A 19,258-nucleotide genomic window follows, 5' to 3' on the forward strand; every position below is an offset into this window, starting at 1 on the left:
TCATACCTGGCTTGTTTATTTTAATTTGAAATGTAAAATGATCAAAAAGAACCAGACTAAAACTTAATTTCCTAATGTCAAAATATTAAATCTGGTATTTCATACCTAAGGTGAATAACTGTGAACTAAATCCCTGTTTTCTAGAGAGTGTTAAGCAACTTTGTCATAATGTCATTTTCGTATCTTTGCTCTTTCTTTTAACTTACCCTCCAGTAAATATTGCATCCTGAACATTAGCATGAACACCATGTATTGCTATAATCCTTATGAATGCTGCAAAGGATATTAGCATTTTTGGCTCTTGAAGGATTTTCTATAAGGGCCGCCTTTGTTGCTGATGAAGAACTGAAATTACAGCTAGTCCTTCTCAACCACTTTCCCAGTGATGAAAGGCTCCTGTAGTGGGGCACATGGCTCAGGGCATYCATGTACTAAAAGAGCAAATCCAGCATCTCTTGCAATTCAGCAGGTGGAGGGACAGAGGAAGGGACAAACTTGAGTCATAAAAGCTCAAAATTGTTCAAATTAACCTTGCCTTTTTAGCGCCCACTTGCAATTTGTACAGTTGCTGGATGAGCAACTAGTTGAAAATGGAAAGTCAGTGTCTTCTCGAACAACTGATGAAAAGCCTTCTAAAGCTTTTTCAGTGTTGCACAGTACACTGAAGCCTTATTTCAAATTTGGAAAACAAGTAATTTCAAGCACTTGYTCTCTAGCCACTGAAATTATGGATTCCTATCTTTTTTCTTATTAACTCTTTCCCTGCACTTACCCAATTTTCTCATATTCTTACGCAACACTGTTGTTTTTTTTTTTCTGGACAGATACACAATATTCGATTCCTGCTCCAAGGTCAACTCACTGTTTGCTAGGAAACAGCATCATTTGTCCCATTCATGTTATTTGCTAAGYGGATGGTGCCAGCTAGAAAGTCACGTTGCAACCACTTCTGCCAGTGGGATGCTAATTTGGAACTCTTTCCTGTGCCTGCTGTCTGAAAGAAAAACATTAAAAAAAAAAATCTTTTCAGTCAAGCTAATCTCCTCCCTGTAAGAGAAATTGGGGCAGGCATGGTTGCAAAAAAGCTTTTTCATCAAGCTATACAACTTCAGATAAATACAAACCTTGGGAACCTTGCAGATGACTTCCTCATCATCTGACTGTATCAAACTAGGAGAACCTGTCAGGATTCCCTTAGGACCCGAAGGAATGACCTGAAGCTGTGTCAGGGGAGGATTAGGTTGGGCRTTAGGAAAAGGTTCTTCACCCAGAGGCTGGTTGGTCACTGGAACAGCTCCCCAGGGAAGTGCTCACAGCCCRCAGCCTGCTGGATTWGAAGAGGTSTTTGGACAATGCTCTCAGGCACATGTGGGATTCTTGGAGCAGTTCTGTGCAGGACATGTGCGGGATCCTAATATGGTCCTTTGTGAGTCACTYCCTACTCAGGATATGCTGTGATTCTATCAGACACACTTCTCTTGAACTCACCTTGCTTTCAATACTTACCAAAGGTTCAGTTTAATTCCAGAAACTGTACTTCTGCATTTCAAGCGTGCTAACAATTTACTGTTTATCACAAGCATTTGAGATGTGTTACTCAGATTCATCGATTTGTGCAACTGCTCCGGTTCCTGCTCTGTCACACTCTCCTTAACCTTACCTGTACGCAAACTTACACCGGCAGCTTCACACGAGGAGCAGGACGGTGGCGGCACACATAATAACTTACATCAATTGCACGCCCCATCGTGAGCTGTTGGCTTATTTTATGGTAACTGAATCGGTCCGCAGCACAGTACTCCCGTAATCACAGAAGAAAAAAATATCCACGACACAGACAGCAAGGTGACAGAAGCATTTCAAAGGCACCTTTTTAAGAAATTTGCGTATCCTTTTTTCCTTGTACCTTCGAGAGGTAAGCGAGGCTCCTCCCGGCCCCGGGCAGGCGGTGTGTTCCCAGCACGGCTCCCGGGAGGCCGGCGGCCCCTGGCGCCCGGGAAGCAGCAGGCAGAGCACGGGGCACGCGCCGCTTCCCACGCTCCCGCCGCTCACCCCCGGGAAGGACGGACTGGTTTGGTTTTTTTTTTCCTTTTTTCTCTTTTTGGACCTCCGGTGTGACCTCTGCGCACCGGCGAGCTGGCAGTAGGGGCAAAAGCCAGCCGGATGCACCTAAGGAAACCCCCAAGCGAACAAAAAGAAACTCCAAACCCCAACAACAAACACACAGCTCCCAGCAGGCGGTCGCGCCTCCGGGAAGCGCCGGGAAGCGCCGGGAAGCCCCGACCGCCGCGGTGCGGGCGCAGCGGGAGCGCTGACGTCCTGCGCCGCTCAGCCCCGCCCCATCCCGACCGCTGCCGGACGCAWCCGGAGATTCCCGAGCTCCCCCCACTCCCGGCTCCACCGCTCTTGTTCCTCGGGCGGGGACTCGCTTCCTTTCCCGACTCCCCCTTCCCACCCTCCTCCTCCTCCCAGTCAAGATGGAGGACGGCGGTTGCTGCGGCCACTGGCACCGCGGCGGCTAGGGCAGCTGCTGCTCCTCACTCCTCGCTCCCTCTGAAAAAAAAAAAAAAAAAAAAAAAAAAAAAAAAAAAAAAAAAAAAAAAAGGCTGGAACCGTTCCTTCTTTCTCCGCCCACCGGCTGCTGGCTGCGCGGACCGCTGGCCCTTCCCATGCCGTCGTCGTCGTCGTCGCCCTCCTCCTCCTTCTCCTCCTCCTCCTCCTCCTCCTCCTCCCGCGATTGTCTGCGCTCCGGCTGCCGCCCGCCCGCCCGCTCGGACTCCCTGCATGCACACGCCGCCTCCTAGGTGGCTGCGGGGGGTGGGCGCTCCCGGAGCTGCCATTCCGCACATACCTTCATGTCCCTGCGCTCGCTGCGGCCGCCCGCCGCCGCCCCGCATCGYTCGCCCGCTCCGGCTGCCGCCCTGACGGCCGCTCCCGCCCGGAGGTGAAGCCGGGATCCGCGGAGGGGGCGGCGGGGTCGGCGGTGGGTCTCACCCGGTGCAGCCGCCGCCGCCGGCACACGCAGCAGCAGCAGCAGCAGCAGCAGCCATGAGCAGCGCCGCTACCGCCACCTCCGCCGCCACCACGGCCGGCAGCGGCGCGGGGGAAGGGGCCGAGGAGGCGGCCAAGGACTCGGCGGACATCGCGGCGTTCTTCCGATCCGGTGAGTGCGGTCCCGTCCCGGGGGAGCGGGGGAGGAAGGGCCGGCGGCGAGACCGCGGCTGTAGGTAGCGGCGAAAGGTGGCTCTGCGGAAGCGAAAGCGACGTCTTTCTCCTGGAGCCGGGAGAGGAGGCGAGGGCAGCCGGCTTTGTCAGGTGGCCTCGGGGAAGGCTCGCCCGTCTCTCGGCGGCGGGGCCGCCTCGTCCACTCCCCTCCGGGAGTCCCGTGCCGGGGACAGCGGGGCTTAGTCTCAGGCACAGCAACTCGCGGGCGGGACGCCACCCTCGCCGGCAGAACCGAGGCGTGAAAACGGGGGCGGCRGCGGCGCGGCCCGGCCGGGAGGGTGCGGGGCTGCTGCCGCCCCGGGGCGGTGTCGCCGGTGACAGGTGCGATCCTGCCTCCGATGCCGGCCCGGTAGCGGGCGCGTTACCGGGGCCGGGCGGCACCACCCAGCGCCAGGCGGACCTCTGCCCCCCGAAAATGTCCCGTCCCATGTGGGGCGGGAGGCGGCTGGAGGAGCCGCTCCTATCCGGGGCAGCCCAGGGTGTCGGAAGGGTGACCGGGGCCGCAGGAGCCGGTTGCGCCGGCCGGGCCCCCCGGGGAGGCGGGCGGCCCGGCAACGATGACACCGCTATAAAAGGCAGCGCTCCGCCGGTACTGTGTTGCTGGGTGGTGGCCCAGGGCAGGGATGGGAGAAGCGACGCGGAAAGTGGATGTTCTAAGGAGAAACGAAAGAGGCAGACAAAAAGCGAACCCACGTTAAGGGGGTGTCGCTGCCTCGGCTGAGGCGGGGCAGCAGCGGCTCTCGGGCGCTGCCGGGCTGGGAAGCCGGGTTCGGCGCGGAGGATCGGGAGGGGAAGGGGGGGGAGCCTGTTGACAGGCTGCCGGGATAAAAAAAAATGGAGGCTGCCTTCTYCCTCGGTGTTTACTCTCGGCACGCAACCGGGCGGGGAGGGCGGCTGCGCCCGCCGCCGAGACATTGTCCCCCGGGCAATAGCGGCGGGGACGGCAGGACAGCCCGGGCCCACGGACCGCTGGCGGCGGCGGGGACCGAGCCCTGCCGGCAGCCTAGGCGGCGGCAGCAGCAGCGGAGCCTYCCCCCGGTGCCGGCTGCCCTCCCCCGAGCGGCGGCGGCTCCTCCCCTCCGTCCGTTCCGCCGGCGGCTCCGAGCCCCCCAGGGCACCCCCCGGCCATCGCTCCCGGGCGGGGCGGCCGGGCCGGGCTGGGCTGAACACTTGCTTCCTTTGGATGCCTAAAAAGGAGCGGCGAGCGAGGAAAATGCAGACTCACCGCTGGAAAGACTAGGGGGTTGGCCGATTTCGTGTGTAAAAAATAATGATGGCAGTAGTAATAATAGTAGTAAAAGCTGTGTTCGTTGGGTTTTTAAGGAAAGTCCGCGAGGGAAGTGGGAAACGCCGTAATCAGTGCTACTTGCGGTCGGTGGTAATGCTTAGTGTGTTTGGTTTCAGGAGGGAGAAGGAGGAGGTGTGATTTGCAGCAGGCATCCCTGAAGCAGGGCTGGCAGCTGCGTTTGCGTGGACCAAGGTTCCGAACAGGGGGCTGTGTCCCCTCTGGAGGGCTTGATGCTCCCGTGGTAACCTGCTTCACWTGACAGCAGTGAGTGTGAAGCTCCTTGTCAGGATGCTGGACTTGGTGGGTTTTATCGTGGAAGAAGGAGTGAGCTTTATCGTTCTCAGGAAGAAATCCTGATGAAAGCAAAATGACCGATGAGAACAGTAGCCTTACACACAGTAGTCTGCCTAGCATAGTTACAAATGGATACTTGTGTAGTAATCTTGYAGTTTTGGAAGATCCTGCCAGCTGTATTAATGATCAGCTTCACATTTTTGTGTGGGTTGAGGGATGCTACAGCTGGTAATCTCATAAGTGGTGCAGTGATGACTTCTGATGCTGATAACTTTTGATACCAGGGAAATTAAAATCTTAAAGCAGCAGAAGGACACGATTATCGAAAAACTCATAGAGTGTATTTAACATCTCATTCTCATTTCCATATTTACATGTGGAGGTTATCTGGTTCAGCCTGGGTTCTAACACACGCTGGAAAACGTTCTGGCATCTCTTGTGGGTGTTTGGCATTGAGAAGAGCTCTTCGAATTCCAGCTCTGTACATGATCCACTCTTTTATAAGGAGAGGGTCTGTTGAGAGATCTTTGGTGCTTCCCTTTGTTTGAACAACAGGCACATTTTTTTTTCAGTGAAACACAATGGACTCAGCGATCAATGAACAAGGAAAAAACTTTGGTGCACTTAGGAGCAGACAAAATATTTTTCTCTTTACAGAGTTTACAAYGACAAATGCTTCCTTTTTCCTGTCACTGGCAGAGAATATTAGGAAAGCTGTAGCTGTTACTTGAAAGAGAAAATGAGTAAAAATGTTGCAGTGTTTTCCAGGAGGAAAAGAACCCCAACAACAAAAAGCTTGCCTAAACAATCAGTTCTAATCTTGGGTTGGTTAAATTGGTCAGTTGAGCTGCCAAGTGGGGTTATTGGCTTTCCTCCTGTCCTTTTGTGAGACTAAGCCTGAAGTAGAAGTAAAGTAGCCTGAAGAATGGAGTTTCATTATTTGGAAGATGTTTTGTTGGGATATTGAGCAGCAGCTAGGTTCACGTCACTTGAAACATGCACGTTTCCAGTTTTCACTTTGGTTATATAARTGTAAACTCACTCTTGAGTTGTTGGGGAAATAAAGTTGCAGGTGAAATGTGAGGAAAGCAGCTGAACTGAAGTGAGGTAGTGGTAGTAGGAGCACGTAAAGATTGTGTGCCTTGAATGTAAATGAAGAATAGTTTTATTGGAATTGGAAGAAATTGAGGCAGCTTACTTTCTGTTACATATTTGGTATCTAAAAATCATTATTTGAAAAGAGCACCTTGTTAGGTCTGTCACCTTCGTGGCAGGATTAACAGTAAAAGAAGCAGAGTTGAGTTCCAGGCAAAGTGATAACATTTTGAAGGAGAAAACACAGTGGTTGTRGGAAGTGCCTTTCTGTCCCATATTTAAGTTGATTAGAAATGACTGTATAAACTGATGAAAGGATATGTTTTGAGCTGTAAATGTATAGACAAACATCCCTTTTTTTCTTAYTAAAAAGTGCACTGGTGTGACTTGAAAGGACTGGTAAAATATCTTAGATTGTGACAAAAAGACTGTTACCATATGAAAACCCAGTGGTGCAGTGTGTAAGTGGCTGTGTAGAGTGATGTTAACACATGTATTAAGTATACAAGATCTATTTTTTATGAAAAGTTATTAAAGTTTCAACCTAAAAATCTCTGTTTTTGAAAGGTCTGAAAACAGTTGACATGACCAAAGTTGAATTTGAGGGAGTGCCATCAAGTCAGTGTTTGCAGGGCAGTAATCATACAGAGGTTTTGTTTGGTTGTTGTTGATTTAATCTTCAACTTTGMAGCTCTGAGTCCTCAGTACTTTGGGAGGGAGACTCAACTGCTATCTTCAGGATGAAAGAATGAGGGCTGTCTGTTAAGTTTAAATCATGTTATTATAACTGTTTCCTAAACCAACTATTTTTGCTATTGAAGTTAGTGAWCTTTGCTTTTAGGCATAAAGAACAAAACTTTTTTCATCTAAGTAAAAGACATATTGATCGAACTTCTAGTAATTAAATTTACCCTTCTGGGATGATGGAGAAATCTGTRAATACAAAAGGTAGCAGAGAAAAAGGCTTGTAAGCACTTCCATCAACTCCTGTCTAGACAGTATAGGGAGTGCCTTTAAAAATTACTCTGATAAGTCTTCATGGAAAAAAACAACCCAGGTTATCAACTGATAACTCTCCACAGTTGTGACATGAAAGTGGATGTAGTTATTGCCTGTAAGACACAGTTTTTATGAGTGGCCTCTACAAACTGTGCGGTAACTTCATTCATATATGGACAAACCATAGTTTTCAAAGCCGAGATAAGTGTTGTCACCACCTGTTTATGTGAACACTTGCCACATTCGTAGAAGGAGCAGTTTGCATACTGAACAATGGGAAGGGACCCTTTGGAGATACAAAAACGTTTGAAAAACAAAGGAAAAACAAGGGGTCCCAAAAGTMTCTTCATTAAATTTAGTAACTGCCCAGGCCTTGCCAGGTCAAATCTGAATWTAACTGTTAATCGTACCTCATCCCTTGAGATGGGAAGACAAAAAAGTGGAAGATTTCCCATCTAAAACCTAATCTACACAGTTGGCAGCAGTCCTTTCTGAGGAGAAGGGGTAAGTCTGGGAAGAATATGAGTCTGGAGGAGGTGGATGTTCTAAGTAGAGAGTTCAGTGTGCCACCTCTCTCAAGGTGAAGTCAGGGAATGGGCTGGTCGCCAGAGTAGCTTTAAATAGCATCTGGTTCTAATGTTGTATACTTTGTGTATCCTGCTTGTGCATGTGTTTCTTAACGTAAGCTTAATGATAAGAAAATTTAAAACTTTGGTTTGAGATATATGTGTTTAGGTACCAAAATGMGTATGTGAGTATTTTAGGAAAATGGAAGGCTGAGATTYGTTGTGGTTGTGGACATTTGAAGACTTCTGCAAGTACTAGTAACTTGAGACTTGAATCAGTCTGGGTTCAACTAAGTCTGCCWATAGCAACCTAGGCTGATAGTTGCTTGAACAGCTGAGACCTTAGAAGGAAAGTATTAATGAGTGTCATGAAAAGATGATTGATTTTCTTCTCTTCCTCTTAGGTAGTTTGCTTAGTTCTCATGAACATCACTTAACTAATAATACTATAAGATAAAAGCCAGCATTTAAAAATGTGTTATTTCAATTTTACAAGTAGTACCTATGTTTTATTTCTTCCTGCTTATATTACTTTATTTGCTGTTGTCTTACTTGCTTTACATTAGTGTTGTCCTGTGTGCTAGGATAGGCTGGGATAGTTGCATGTAGTAGACAGCATTAGAAATGCTGTCATAGCAGAGAAAGTCTCCTAGGAAGAAGGAAAAGAGAGAGGATTGGGAAAGATTACATGGAAAAGGCAGCAAGTTTTAAAAGAGTACTACTGATAAAAACACTGACATTTAGATCATGGGCAAAATAGCTTTCAAGGTAGGCATCAAATGTGAAAAACAAGCCAAATGTCCATCTTAAATCCATTAAGCAGAACACACAATCTATAAAGATAGGTGAATCTTCTTAGAAAGGCATTATCTCCTGCTGATGTGTAGTGGCTAACTTACCGAGAAGGTRGTCAGAGCTGTGGTTGTTGCTTACTTGGCATGACAGTTGGAGTATCTACAGAGTTGTGATGAGTGTTTAACAGAAATTATCTAACAGTGAAGCCAAAAGCAAGGTTTTGCCAGGCAGCGCTGGTGGTAACCCACATCTGACAGCTCCATGCTCTCCTCTGCAAGCACTGATTCTTGGCCTTGTGGCTGTCAGGAGCTGAAGTGTGTTTTAAGAAGTCGTGAGCATGCAGAGGATGTTAAGTATGGAACAAGTTGTCCATTCTTTCATGTGACTTAGAGTGATGACAGTATTTGTATTAAAAAAATAAACACAACAAAAATTTGCAGTGTTGTTGTCAGCCTTTCAAGAACTTGTTACTTTGTGCTTTSAGTTGCATTAGTAAACGTGAAGCTTGCAGTAGTATTGCTGTCATTAGTGCCGGTTGACCCGGGCTGAAGAAGTGGGCCCTTTTGTGAAGGTTTGAGCCAATTCCAGAAGTACCCGTTTTAATAAGATGGTTGAAACAGGGTGCTGTGTGTGTGTGTAAATGATGTTATGAAAAACACCATAAAAAATGTCACAACTTGATAGTTTCAGATGAGCATATGCAGAGCAAAAATAACTGCAGARACAATGAAGTTACTCTGGGAAATAGCATTGTTGAATTGACTTTCCTTGGAACAATGAAGATGAGGATAGAGAGCTTCAGTGTGAAATGCAGCAGCTGTTGTGCAATTTGGCTTAGTGTGAAACAACCAAGCTTCTCTGGGGATAGGCAAGGATAGATAAARTTAGAGGTTAGGGTGTGTTTGAAACAGTCAGAGGCAGAAGTCATGAATATTTCTAAGAGGACAGAGAATTATTTGTAACATCTGTGATCGCTGACAGTTGATAAACTAAATGCACATTTGGAGTGGAAGGTAAATGGGAGTTAGAGAAAAGCCATGTTCGTTCTTGGAAGGAGTACATTTGAGCTGGCATGAAGTGCTGATGTGCTCAGAAAGGAGCTGACAGAAGTAGGAAGAGACTTGGTGCAACTGAGGCTTTCATCAATTGCRGAGCTCAGTCACTGTGTAGGCAAGATGGTTAGTAAAGGTTTCTTATAGAAGTGGTTTGTCTCCAGTTAAATGTGTCCCACAGCAACCTAACCGAAGCAGATACGAATTTTAACCTGAAAAGTCACATGATTTCCAAAAGCTTTTGCATGTAAAATTGATATCTAGGTAAACAAAATCTGAAGAAGATTTGGGAAGACTTTCCTTACCCCAATGTATAGAGAAAATATGAATGTTTCTCTACTCCCTCTCAATTGAATAAAAAATAAAATAATTCTAGTGTCAACAGATGTTTAGATGCAGACTGGTATGCCAGTTTAAGAGGATGAAATGGCATAGTGATTTTTGGTTTGCATCTTGAAGAAGGAGGTCGGATCACTGAAATAGCTGTTCATGGCCATCGGAAGTGCTAAAATGGTAGAGACACGTTGAGATTTTGGAAATGGTTTGGTGATTGAAGGATATTTGTCTGCAAGTGGGTGATAATTTTAAAGACAACTGGGGAAACAATTATTTTCTGCTTGATTTTGGTGAAAACCAAGTTTAATCTTAAAAAAAAAAAAGGGCTACAAGGTAAAAAAAAAAAAAACCACGAAGGTCATAGGCTATTTTAATATAATGACTAAGATGGTTACATCTATTGGTTGTTCTCATAAAGAAATTTGCTTGATTTGGAGAAGGATCCTTGTTTAACTTAACATTTTTCTTGGTGCAGTAAAATCAGAAAGTAGACTACTGGTGAAGTAATACTGATGATCTGCAAAGCTGAGTCATATTCCTTCAGGAAGGATACTGCTGTTTTGAGAAAACAGATCACTTACCCAGTAGTGAGGAGGAGGAATTGAAATGACAGGGAACAATTYGAGTGCTTTTAGCAGTAGACACTACAGTACATTAAAGCATCTGATTTTCAGCCTCTAGAGTAGGTTGTTGTATGGATACACAAAGAGGAGGGTCATAAATGAGTTGTGTCCTCAAAGTTTCACAAAACAGTSAGAGTGACAAGACTGCGCTTTAAAGATACAAAGTGCTTTCCAGTGGTTCCTCTGCCAAATAGCTGCTCTAAGTCATCTCAAGTAGCCAAATTGTGCATTTGTTTAAAAAACAGGGCTGTTTTTCAAGGCTGTTGAGTGGAGTCTTCTGAAATCATTTAGTCAAATTTGTTTAATCTCTTGTGTTACTCCCTTGCATAAGTGGCAGTAGCACTGTTTAATACAAACCACTACAAATATGTAATAGGTTTTCCTGCTGAGCAGTGCTGAACTGTGCCTCTTGCTGGTGCTTCTGAATGTAATCTGGACCTTACTGAAGAACTGAAATAAGCATTGCTGTTTTATAATTATGGTGGGATGAAAAGGCAATCTTTACAGGGAGATGAGAATTTTTTTTTGTTTCTCAGGGGCTAAGATGTTGAGGAAATGAGAGTTAAAGTACAGGAAAAAAATATATCAGTAAGCTGCTTTATGTGTTATAGTATAGGTGTAGTATAGTGTGCTTGGATAATTCCTGCAGATCTGTGCAAGAGTCAGGGTGTTGTTATTGGCATGTGTAACAGTCCACATATGAGTCTGAGATTTAGGAAGATTTGTTTTACTAGTGTGCATGAGGATATATGTGCGTATGTATACACTGTCAAACAAAATATTTCATGTGGCTTCAAAAACTTGAGTTTGCATGACAAATCTCTTTGTTAAAAAGTTGGGGAAAGTATTCTGGGCAGCAGGCGCTGAACAGGGCTATTGTGAGTAACCCCAATGCTTTCTAGTCATCTGTGAAACTACTCTGAGCTTAATTACTCATGTTTTCTTGTAGTCTTGGTGCATATATGAGCAGTAATAGTTATTCCTGAGGTGTCTACAGACTGTGTAAACAACCAGTAGTGATTTTTTGTGGTTAGAGTTGTACATGACTGCTGAGCAATTAGAGTCTGAGGATCTCGGGTTAGTAAAGTGAGATTTCCTAAGTGCTAAAAAATGAACGGGAAAATATACTGCAGAAAGATAGGGCTCACAGGGACATGGTAAATACCTGCTTGTTTTTGTCCCATCTGTAGCTCACTTATTGCATAAAGGAGTGATTCAAAATCCAAAACTTTCAGGCTTTATAATTAATTTCTGCATTTTTATGGGTAATTTTGTGGAAACCTTCAGCCCTACAACATACTTTATCAATGCTTTTGGTCAAAGTTTTCTCACTAAGATTTGTGATGGTCACAAAGCTGTCTAATAACTTTGAGGCCACCAAACAATGAAAATGTTATTGGTGAAATTCAATGAAAGCAGAAGTGTTTGAAGTCCTGGGTCTGCTTGTTTTCAAAACCCAAGCAGATGTTAAATGTTGGGAAGAAATCTGGTAACATTTCTTAAAATGTGTCCTAGGTAATAAAGGGAGGATACATGAGGAATATCCAAGAAGTGAGTTAGAATAAATGGAGTGTTTAAATGCCAAATATTACTTGGCTAATCTCCTATGCTACACAGTGGATTTTACTGTACCCATTGTGTAGTCTTGGCTGTACACTAGTGGATGTAATTTTCTACTGGCCTTAAGATAGTAAGTTCTTCAGTTTTTAAGTGTTTGCCATGCCAATAATTTCTGGACATGTTGGGTAATGCAGTATTGAGTACAAAGATTTGTACCATTTTCTGAGATTATAAGAATACTCCACCCTCTTCTAAAAACTTTAGGCCAAGGTCRAAATGTCTTTGCCCTTTGAAATTCTCCTATTCCTTGAATTCCAGATACATGCCGCTGAAAGCACAGAAAAGAAAAAATGTAGAAAGCTGTCATTGAAATATAAATTGACCGGATTGTCCTGTTCTGCATAAAAGCTTATAGCACATASTGCATTGAACATTGGACTTAGGAAGATGCCAAACCCTATCTTTTGAGGCCTCTTTCTTTCTTCTACTGCAGAGTAATAAAACAGGATATGATTTTCTGCTAAAGAAACTGAACAGCCATTATTGTTGTTTATTTGTTTAAATAAAGCTTTACACTCAAAGCTTTTATCCCTATCTGTATTTATTTGCTTTATTAATRTTAGAGACTTTATTTTGTTTGATACTGCACATTGGGTTGGTCCCAAAATAATGGGACAACTACAGCAGTAGCTTATGGTCTTACTTGGCAGTTTTTAAAGTCACACTTCCTGTGCCTTAAGTATTTGTTTTCTGCACTTAAAGATAGTTGTTAGGCTTGAATTTGCAATAGCTTGCAAAGTTCAAATAAAAAAATCAGTGCACTGACAAGGTATCCCCATGAGCTGGGCTTTTGTAAGGACAACAAAGGCAAGCCAAACTAAAATTTATTAGGACTGTGGCATCTTTTCAGATGGAAAGATGAGATCAAGCCATAATGGCTTATGTAGTAATTTGTTGGTTGGCTGTCATGGTTTAGGAATGGTGTTCCCCTCACTTCACTTGCTTTTCCCTGTGGTGGAATGGAAAAGAGAATTGGAGGCACAAAAGGTAAAGTTCATGGGCTAAGATAAGAACAGTTTTCTGGGAACAGAGCAGTAACAGCAACAATAKGAATGACAGAATGTACAATATGAGAAATTTTATTGCTCACCCCCTGTGGAAGCCYCCAATACTCCCTGACCACTGTCTCTGCGATGCTACCCTCACTTGGAAGTGAGCCCTCCGCCTTGTTCCCAGAAAATGACATGAGGTGATATAGAATAACCTCCAGGTACTAGCCATGCCCCTCCAGGCCAGAACTAGGACATTGGCTTGCTAATGCTTTATAATAAATAAATAAACAACAACAACAAAAAATAAGATAGCAGCTTCTCCATATGTAGCAGAATGATGTCTTTGGAAGGAAAACAAGGAATTGTACTTGGCTGAATTTCTTGCTGTGGGGGCTGAGCAGAAAGTTACAAAACTGAACTTCATTTCTGTCCCCATTTTGGGAAAATTCTACTGTTTGTCTGTTGAAATATCAAGGTAAGGGACYTGATATATAGAAAATAATAGGCAAGCCTGCTTATAGAAAGTAATAAAATATGGTTAATCTAGTTGCAATCCTTCTAGAGTTTAGCCATGACATGCTCTAACCTGTCARTGCAGAGAGAGCAATATCTTTTCTAATGCAGGGTGAAGACTGGAGTCAAATTTGCCTATGCTTAACTCAGAACAAGGGTGTAATTCAGCCAACAATAACCACTCGGCGTGTGTTTGTGTGTTAACTTTTTTTTTAAGCTTGGAATCAGATGCATCTTACCCTAGCCAAAGGGAAACATTTGAGAAGCTCTGACGCATTTACACAGATGAAGGAAGGAAATGTCCAAAAGAGTCAAAAGCTAAAAATAGATCAGTTTACTGAGTTGAACTCTGGGTGGGAATTGACGAACTAAATATAAAGCTAAATTTGAACCTTTGTGACTTACATAACTGAGTGGTGTAACCCTGTTTGGTTATTGCTTCTTTTTCTTGCTATCAACTTCATAGTAGACAGCTTCAGATGAAAAGTTGTGTCAAACCTTGTGAGATTGCTTTGCAGTGCTTTAAATAGACAGCCCTGAGAAGTCTGATTATCTCTTGGCAATTATTGTTATAGCATAGTTTAACTCCCTGGAAAAGTGGATTGTGGGTTGTGTTGGGGTTTTTTTTGTTTGTTTTGAAGAACTTCTCAGTGGAAATGGTATGTCCCGACTCCACTGAACAGAAGTTTTGAACCAGTAGCTATTGGAACCAGTATCTGAGGTTAAGAAGAGGGGTGTAAATTTTTCCCCCARCTTCTTCAGGAAGCAGTAAATTTGCCTCTGTCATAGCTGTACATAAAAAGCAACGATAACCTGAGCATTTAAGAATGGATGTTTGGTTGTCAAAAAAGGTTTGCTTTCTGCCTTGCCACAAATGAAAGTTTGGAGGTTATCAGCTTTCCTTTGAGGTAMAGAAAAATAAGTAGGAGTGTGTAAAGTTTGTGTAATGGAAAAGAATATCGGAAAAACTGTTAATATGTGAGAGCACTGTAGGTTACTGTCCTTAGRTTACTGTGGTAGTGCCATGAAGATGCACGTAAGCAAATTTTCTTTCTTCCTGGAGTAACACTACACATTTTTTTGATAACTGGTGGCAATCAACACAATACTGCTTACCAAAAACTGGTCTTTTCCAGTATGATGAAGCAGGGACAATTGAATCCCTTTGGTTTAGCATTTGCCAACTGCTAGTGAAGAGTGATTCTTTCATAATGCTATACCTAATTCTAAAGCTTTGCATTGGAGAGGTGAAATGCATATAATAATAATACTGACTTTGTCAGRAAAACAAACTTTGCCATTTACAAATATAGTAAATGTAATAGGATATTATGTATAAAAATGGTAGCATTGCTTAGATTAACTTCAARCAGTAACTCTCTCCCCCTGTCACCCCTTTAGGAACATAGGTTTAGTTTTCTCATTCAATACCTTCCCTTTTTTTACTGTATCGTTTGCTGTAAAATGTTTGCTTGGCAGATGTATAAATAGTTGTGCTTTTATTTGCTTTGTGTTTTTGTTTGGTTTTCCAGCAGGGCCTGAGAATGTTTGTTTTTGCAAGGTTGTTTTTAAAAAAATTGGAATCTTTGATTACTAAAAATAGTATTTGTTCCAAGCAGCAGTTCATCTGTTAAAGCAAAGAACAGTTTGTAGCAAACTGACCTGTCTATCTGCTATCATGAGTATRTAGCAGCATGGCAGTTTAAACTTTGTATTTATGGAAGATCATGTTGTATAGCAAAGAACTACTGTTTTTAAAATCTCATTTTTCTAGAAAATGCTTTTGGAATGGATTTGTCCATGTTGCTGTCTCCACTSAGTTAACCCACTGTTGGAAAGTCAAAGCTGTAAAACCCTTTTGAAAGAGAACTTGGTTAACTGGTTGTCTGCATAGCCTGTGGTGTTTCTGCTTGTAGGCAAGTTCATGAGCAGGATATGACTAGCAGTTCACATCCACTGAGGCAACATGAGTGGGTTCAAAGGGCAAGAAGGTGCTGCTCTTCATAATGCTGTGTATGACCTCTAGGCAGTGAAAAGGAAGTGGCAGAGCCCTGCATTTGAGTGTGGGAAGGGAAGGATGGATATACCTTGGTACTCAGGTGGAACACATCATGTGCGGTCTGTAAATCATCTGRGCTGCTTGAGCTCGATTCCCACTGTACATATGCTGAAGCTTTGTTATGTGTTAATACAGCAGCAAAATGGGAGGAAGGCTTTTTGTGGACTTGAGCAGACAAAATAGTATCTTAGGCTTTAATTTATTTCTTTGTGGAGTGTTTTCACTACTTGGTGTAGGAATCTCACTCCCACTTGCCTCCTTTGCYAATACTTTGGGCTCTGGCTGCTGTTCTGACTTCAGGTGTGGGGTATAAAATTGTCTGGTTTGAGATCTCCTAGTTTATGAGACTTGCTTAACCACTGGAGTGTTAGAGGAGGGATAGGCATCTTTTTCCATMGTAGCTTTTTACTGTCTCAGTTGTCCTGGCTTCCATGATCCCTTCTTTTGTTCCTCTTCTACAATAAGTAAGACAGAGGTCCAGCAGACAATAAGCTCAATCACGAGGCATCAGTGTTCATCTCCACAGGAGTTCCATTGTGTGCACACAGATAAGTAGGGGGTCCTGTGGAAGAGCGCTGTGAAGTTTGATGTGTGCTGCACTGACAAATAAGGGTTGCACGGGCAGCCTTAATGCTGCATTACCTAGCTTTTGAGTTCTCTTTGTGGTGATTTCCATCACACCTGGTCCTATCTCAATGAAGCAATTGTTTAGAGTTTATGTAAAGTTTTCCTTAAATGCTTTACTGGATGACAGTAGGTGCATTGGTTTTACTACTGGTTGCTATGCTACATTAGAGGTGTATTGGGAGTCGAAATGCATTAATTCACTGTGTAAATTAATCAAGGCAGATTTATAAACTGTTTTTGTTGCACAGATATATTGGGACTTAAAAACTTTTTATTTTTTAACAGACAGCCCAGGTACACTATAATGTTCGATTTCTTAGGGATTGATTTTTATCACTTGAGCGTCATGTTAGTTCTGCCGTAGTAATAAAACCTAAATGAAACAAGGTGTAAAAATTATCAAATACCAAGGAGTCAAAAGGAGCCAAATGATATATTGTCCTTTCACAGGAAATAGATAATTAGATTGAAAAGAAAAAATATGTTCTCCGGTGAGGAGAGCTTTCCACAGCATATTAGGCTAGGATTTACATGCAAAACACCCATGGAAGAATGTATGACATTGAAGGACTTAATTGGAAGTTCACAGTGATAAGTGACCTAAATTATTGCACACTATGTTTTGCCATTTATGTGGACTAAAATTGCTGCTTTAATAAGAAGTTTTCTGAACTGAACTGTCATGTAACCTCCAAGAAAGCACCCAAAAGGAGATAAAGGGATGCCTCTTCACAAGATGGGAAAGAGTTAATATGTTGCTGTGTACAGGCTGCATTCCTTCTGCTTTATGGAATAGAAATTGACTGACTGTGTGAAATGTATKATATATATGTATAACAGCTGTGTAACTGACTATATGACTGTATAGCTGAAACAACTGCTTCCATGTTAAGCTAAATATCATAATGAAATTAAATGTATTCCTTACTGAAAGGTGACTGAGAAGATAGCTAATTATCAGAAACAAAATAACCCTATATCTCCCTGATGGAGTTGGATGTCAAAGGTGACAATGATCTGAAAATGTTTGAGTTATATTTGAAACGTCAATATTTATTGGTTTTCCAAGTCCTGTGTTAGGGGTTGGTTCTCTTAGCTTTTGAACAGCGCACAGCATAAGGGCAGTATTACCAGCCACAATAAAATCAAGAATGAATTAAGTATATTTKGGTGGTGCATTTCTCATCCAGGGATCCATTTCTTTTGCAGAAAATTTGAGAATAAAGCCAGGATGCAAGTCAATATCTTTGTTTCCGTTGCAGTATTGATATTTAGGGAACAGGGAGGGAGAAGTGAGTAGAACAGTTGTTTGTTCTGGAGACCAGTCAGGCAGTCTCTAACTGGTAAGTCAGGACTTCTATGGGAATTGTTGAGCTTGTGGTAGTTGAAGTACAGTTCTGGAGGATAAGTTCTGCTGTCCTTCTCTGGGTTCTGCCCAAATACATTCAAGTTTGGCACTGATAGATGTAATCTTTGAGCAGGCAGCAATAGCTGGCTAGGGGCACGCAGGAGTGTCTCTGTGAAGGATGGAAGAGAAAACCAAGGAAGAAGGTAACTGACAGAATTCAGGATGACGGTCAGGATGAAGTTTGCTTACTAAGGCCTAAGAAATACTRGAAATCACCACACTACCTACCAACTACAAAAGCTGCTGTTTCTTTTGTGGTTAAGGTTCTTATACTAATACTGAAACAGAGCTAYCAGTTCTATTAATGTACACAGGAAGAGTAATAGATACAAGGGAGCCTGAATTTTCACAGGCTGTTTGACAGAAAATGTACCATTTTCCTRAAGTAACCACCATTTTCAAGGCCAAAAGGAAGCCCTTCTTGTTTTAAAGCACAACACAAGAAGGATGAGCCTAGGCAGAAGAATGGGAGGGACATGATGTCTGATGCAGAAAACTTAGGATTGGAAGTGCAGTGAGGTCATGAAGAGAACTGACCCTTGAAAGGAACATAGAGGTTGCCTTTTTATGCACCATGCTACTCAGATGTTTGCTTTATAGGGATAATGTGCTCAAATCAGAGACAAGCTGTTAATAGTTCCTGCCCTAGATAGGTCTAATGCTTTWTTTATTCCCTGAAGAGAAGAGCAAGAAAGTGGAAAGGAACTTGGATAGAATTCCTTAATTTTGTAATGCAAAGTACAACCTTGGTGACATAACTCAAGAAAAAGTCGCTGTTAGTTTTTTTGTCCTTTAAATTACCTTTTTTCTTAACCACTCTTCCTCAAATTCCTGCCACTCCCAATAGAAATGTATTATTTGGGTTTCTGTGGAAGGARCAGCTGAGTTGTGCGAGAAGGTCACTGACAGTTTTAGCTCCACAAGGACCCCAGCACATAAACACGTTTGTGGTTAGGCCCCTTGCTGGAGCCTTTGGTTTGCCAGGTCTGCTGCAGAGGATATGTGTGCAAGGCCATTCTGATCTCAAGAGATTTGTTGAACTTTAGGTAATCATCTTCTTGTGTTCAGATGAGATTACTAATCACATTTTTTCATTAAAGAAATGTCATAGCTATAGGAAAATAAAGCTGTTTGGAAATGGTGGTTATTTTGCTGACAGTTTTATCTGCTTTAGGAGGCTCAGTCAAAACTTCCTGCGTTGGCCAATGTATGCTCTTGAATGAAAACGATTTGTGACTAATTTCAGGCTGACGTCTTCCCAGGGGCTTTTTCTTCCTTGTGGTCAAAAGTTGTTCTTGGTGAAGTAGTTAGAGATGTGAAGCATAAATTGCTTTGTATTGAACCTTTAAGGAGGCAGCCAAATCACCTAAATCTTGATTGTTTCCTTCTAGTAAAGTATGTTGAAGGAAAAGTTGACATTATCAATGTGAAGATAGGTTTTGAAAAAGGGCAGTTCATATAGCTGAAAAACTGAAGCAGAGTTAAAAAAGAGCTAACTTGAGTTTACTCCCTGGGCTAACAGTAATTTCAAAGTTAACRTATTCTCAAATGTTGCTTTGACAGCAATCTTGGATTTAATTCCTCAATATGCAATTAGAATTGTCATTCCCTGTGATATTTAAAATGCTGCCTTGAGTTTAGCACAGAAAGTGAGTATGGTTGAGTGTTTTTTCAAATGACATCTACTTCAGGAGTTGCTGTATGTGCAATTTATCTAGTTTTAACAGCATTCAAATGTCTAAAATTAGGAATATATTGCTGTAAGA

At 43.1% G+C, this 19,258-nt stretch overlaps 1 protein-coding gene across 2 annotated transcripts in view; it reads left to right on the top strand.

Annotated features, from left to right (window-relative positions):
- Nucleotides 1-2,440: 2,440 nt before the first annotated feature.
- TRIO (trio Rho guanine nucleotide exchange factor) overlaps nucleotides 2,441-19,258 on the top strand; it is a 242,151-nt gene continuing 225,333 nt past the window's right edge. Inside the window, exon 1 of one of the 2 annotated variants that reach the window (XM_057390375.1) lies at nucleotides 2,441-3,163. In XM_057390375.1, the coding sequence (XP_057246358.1) occupies nucleotides 3,049-3,163 (115 nt within the window). In that variant the 5' untranslated portion in view covers nucleotides 2,441-3,048. The remainder of the gene's footprint in view (nucleotides 3,164-19,258) is intronic. The other variant, XM_057390374.1, reaches the window with a different exon arrangement.

The sequence above is a fragment of the Malurus melanocephalus genome, unplaced genomic scaffold (genome assembly GCF_030028575.1).
Source record: "Malurus melanocephalus ecotype Western Australia unplaced genomic scaffold, MMel_1.1 scaffold_25, whole genome shotgun sequence".
NCBI classification, from domain to species: Eukaryota; Metazoa; Chordata; class Aves; order Passeriformes; family Maluridae; genus Malurus; species Malurus melanocephalus.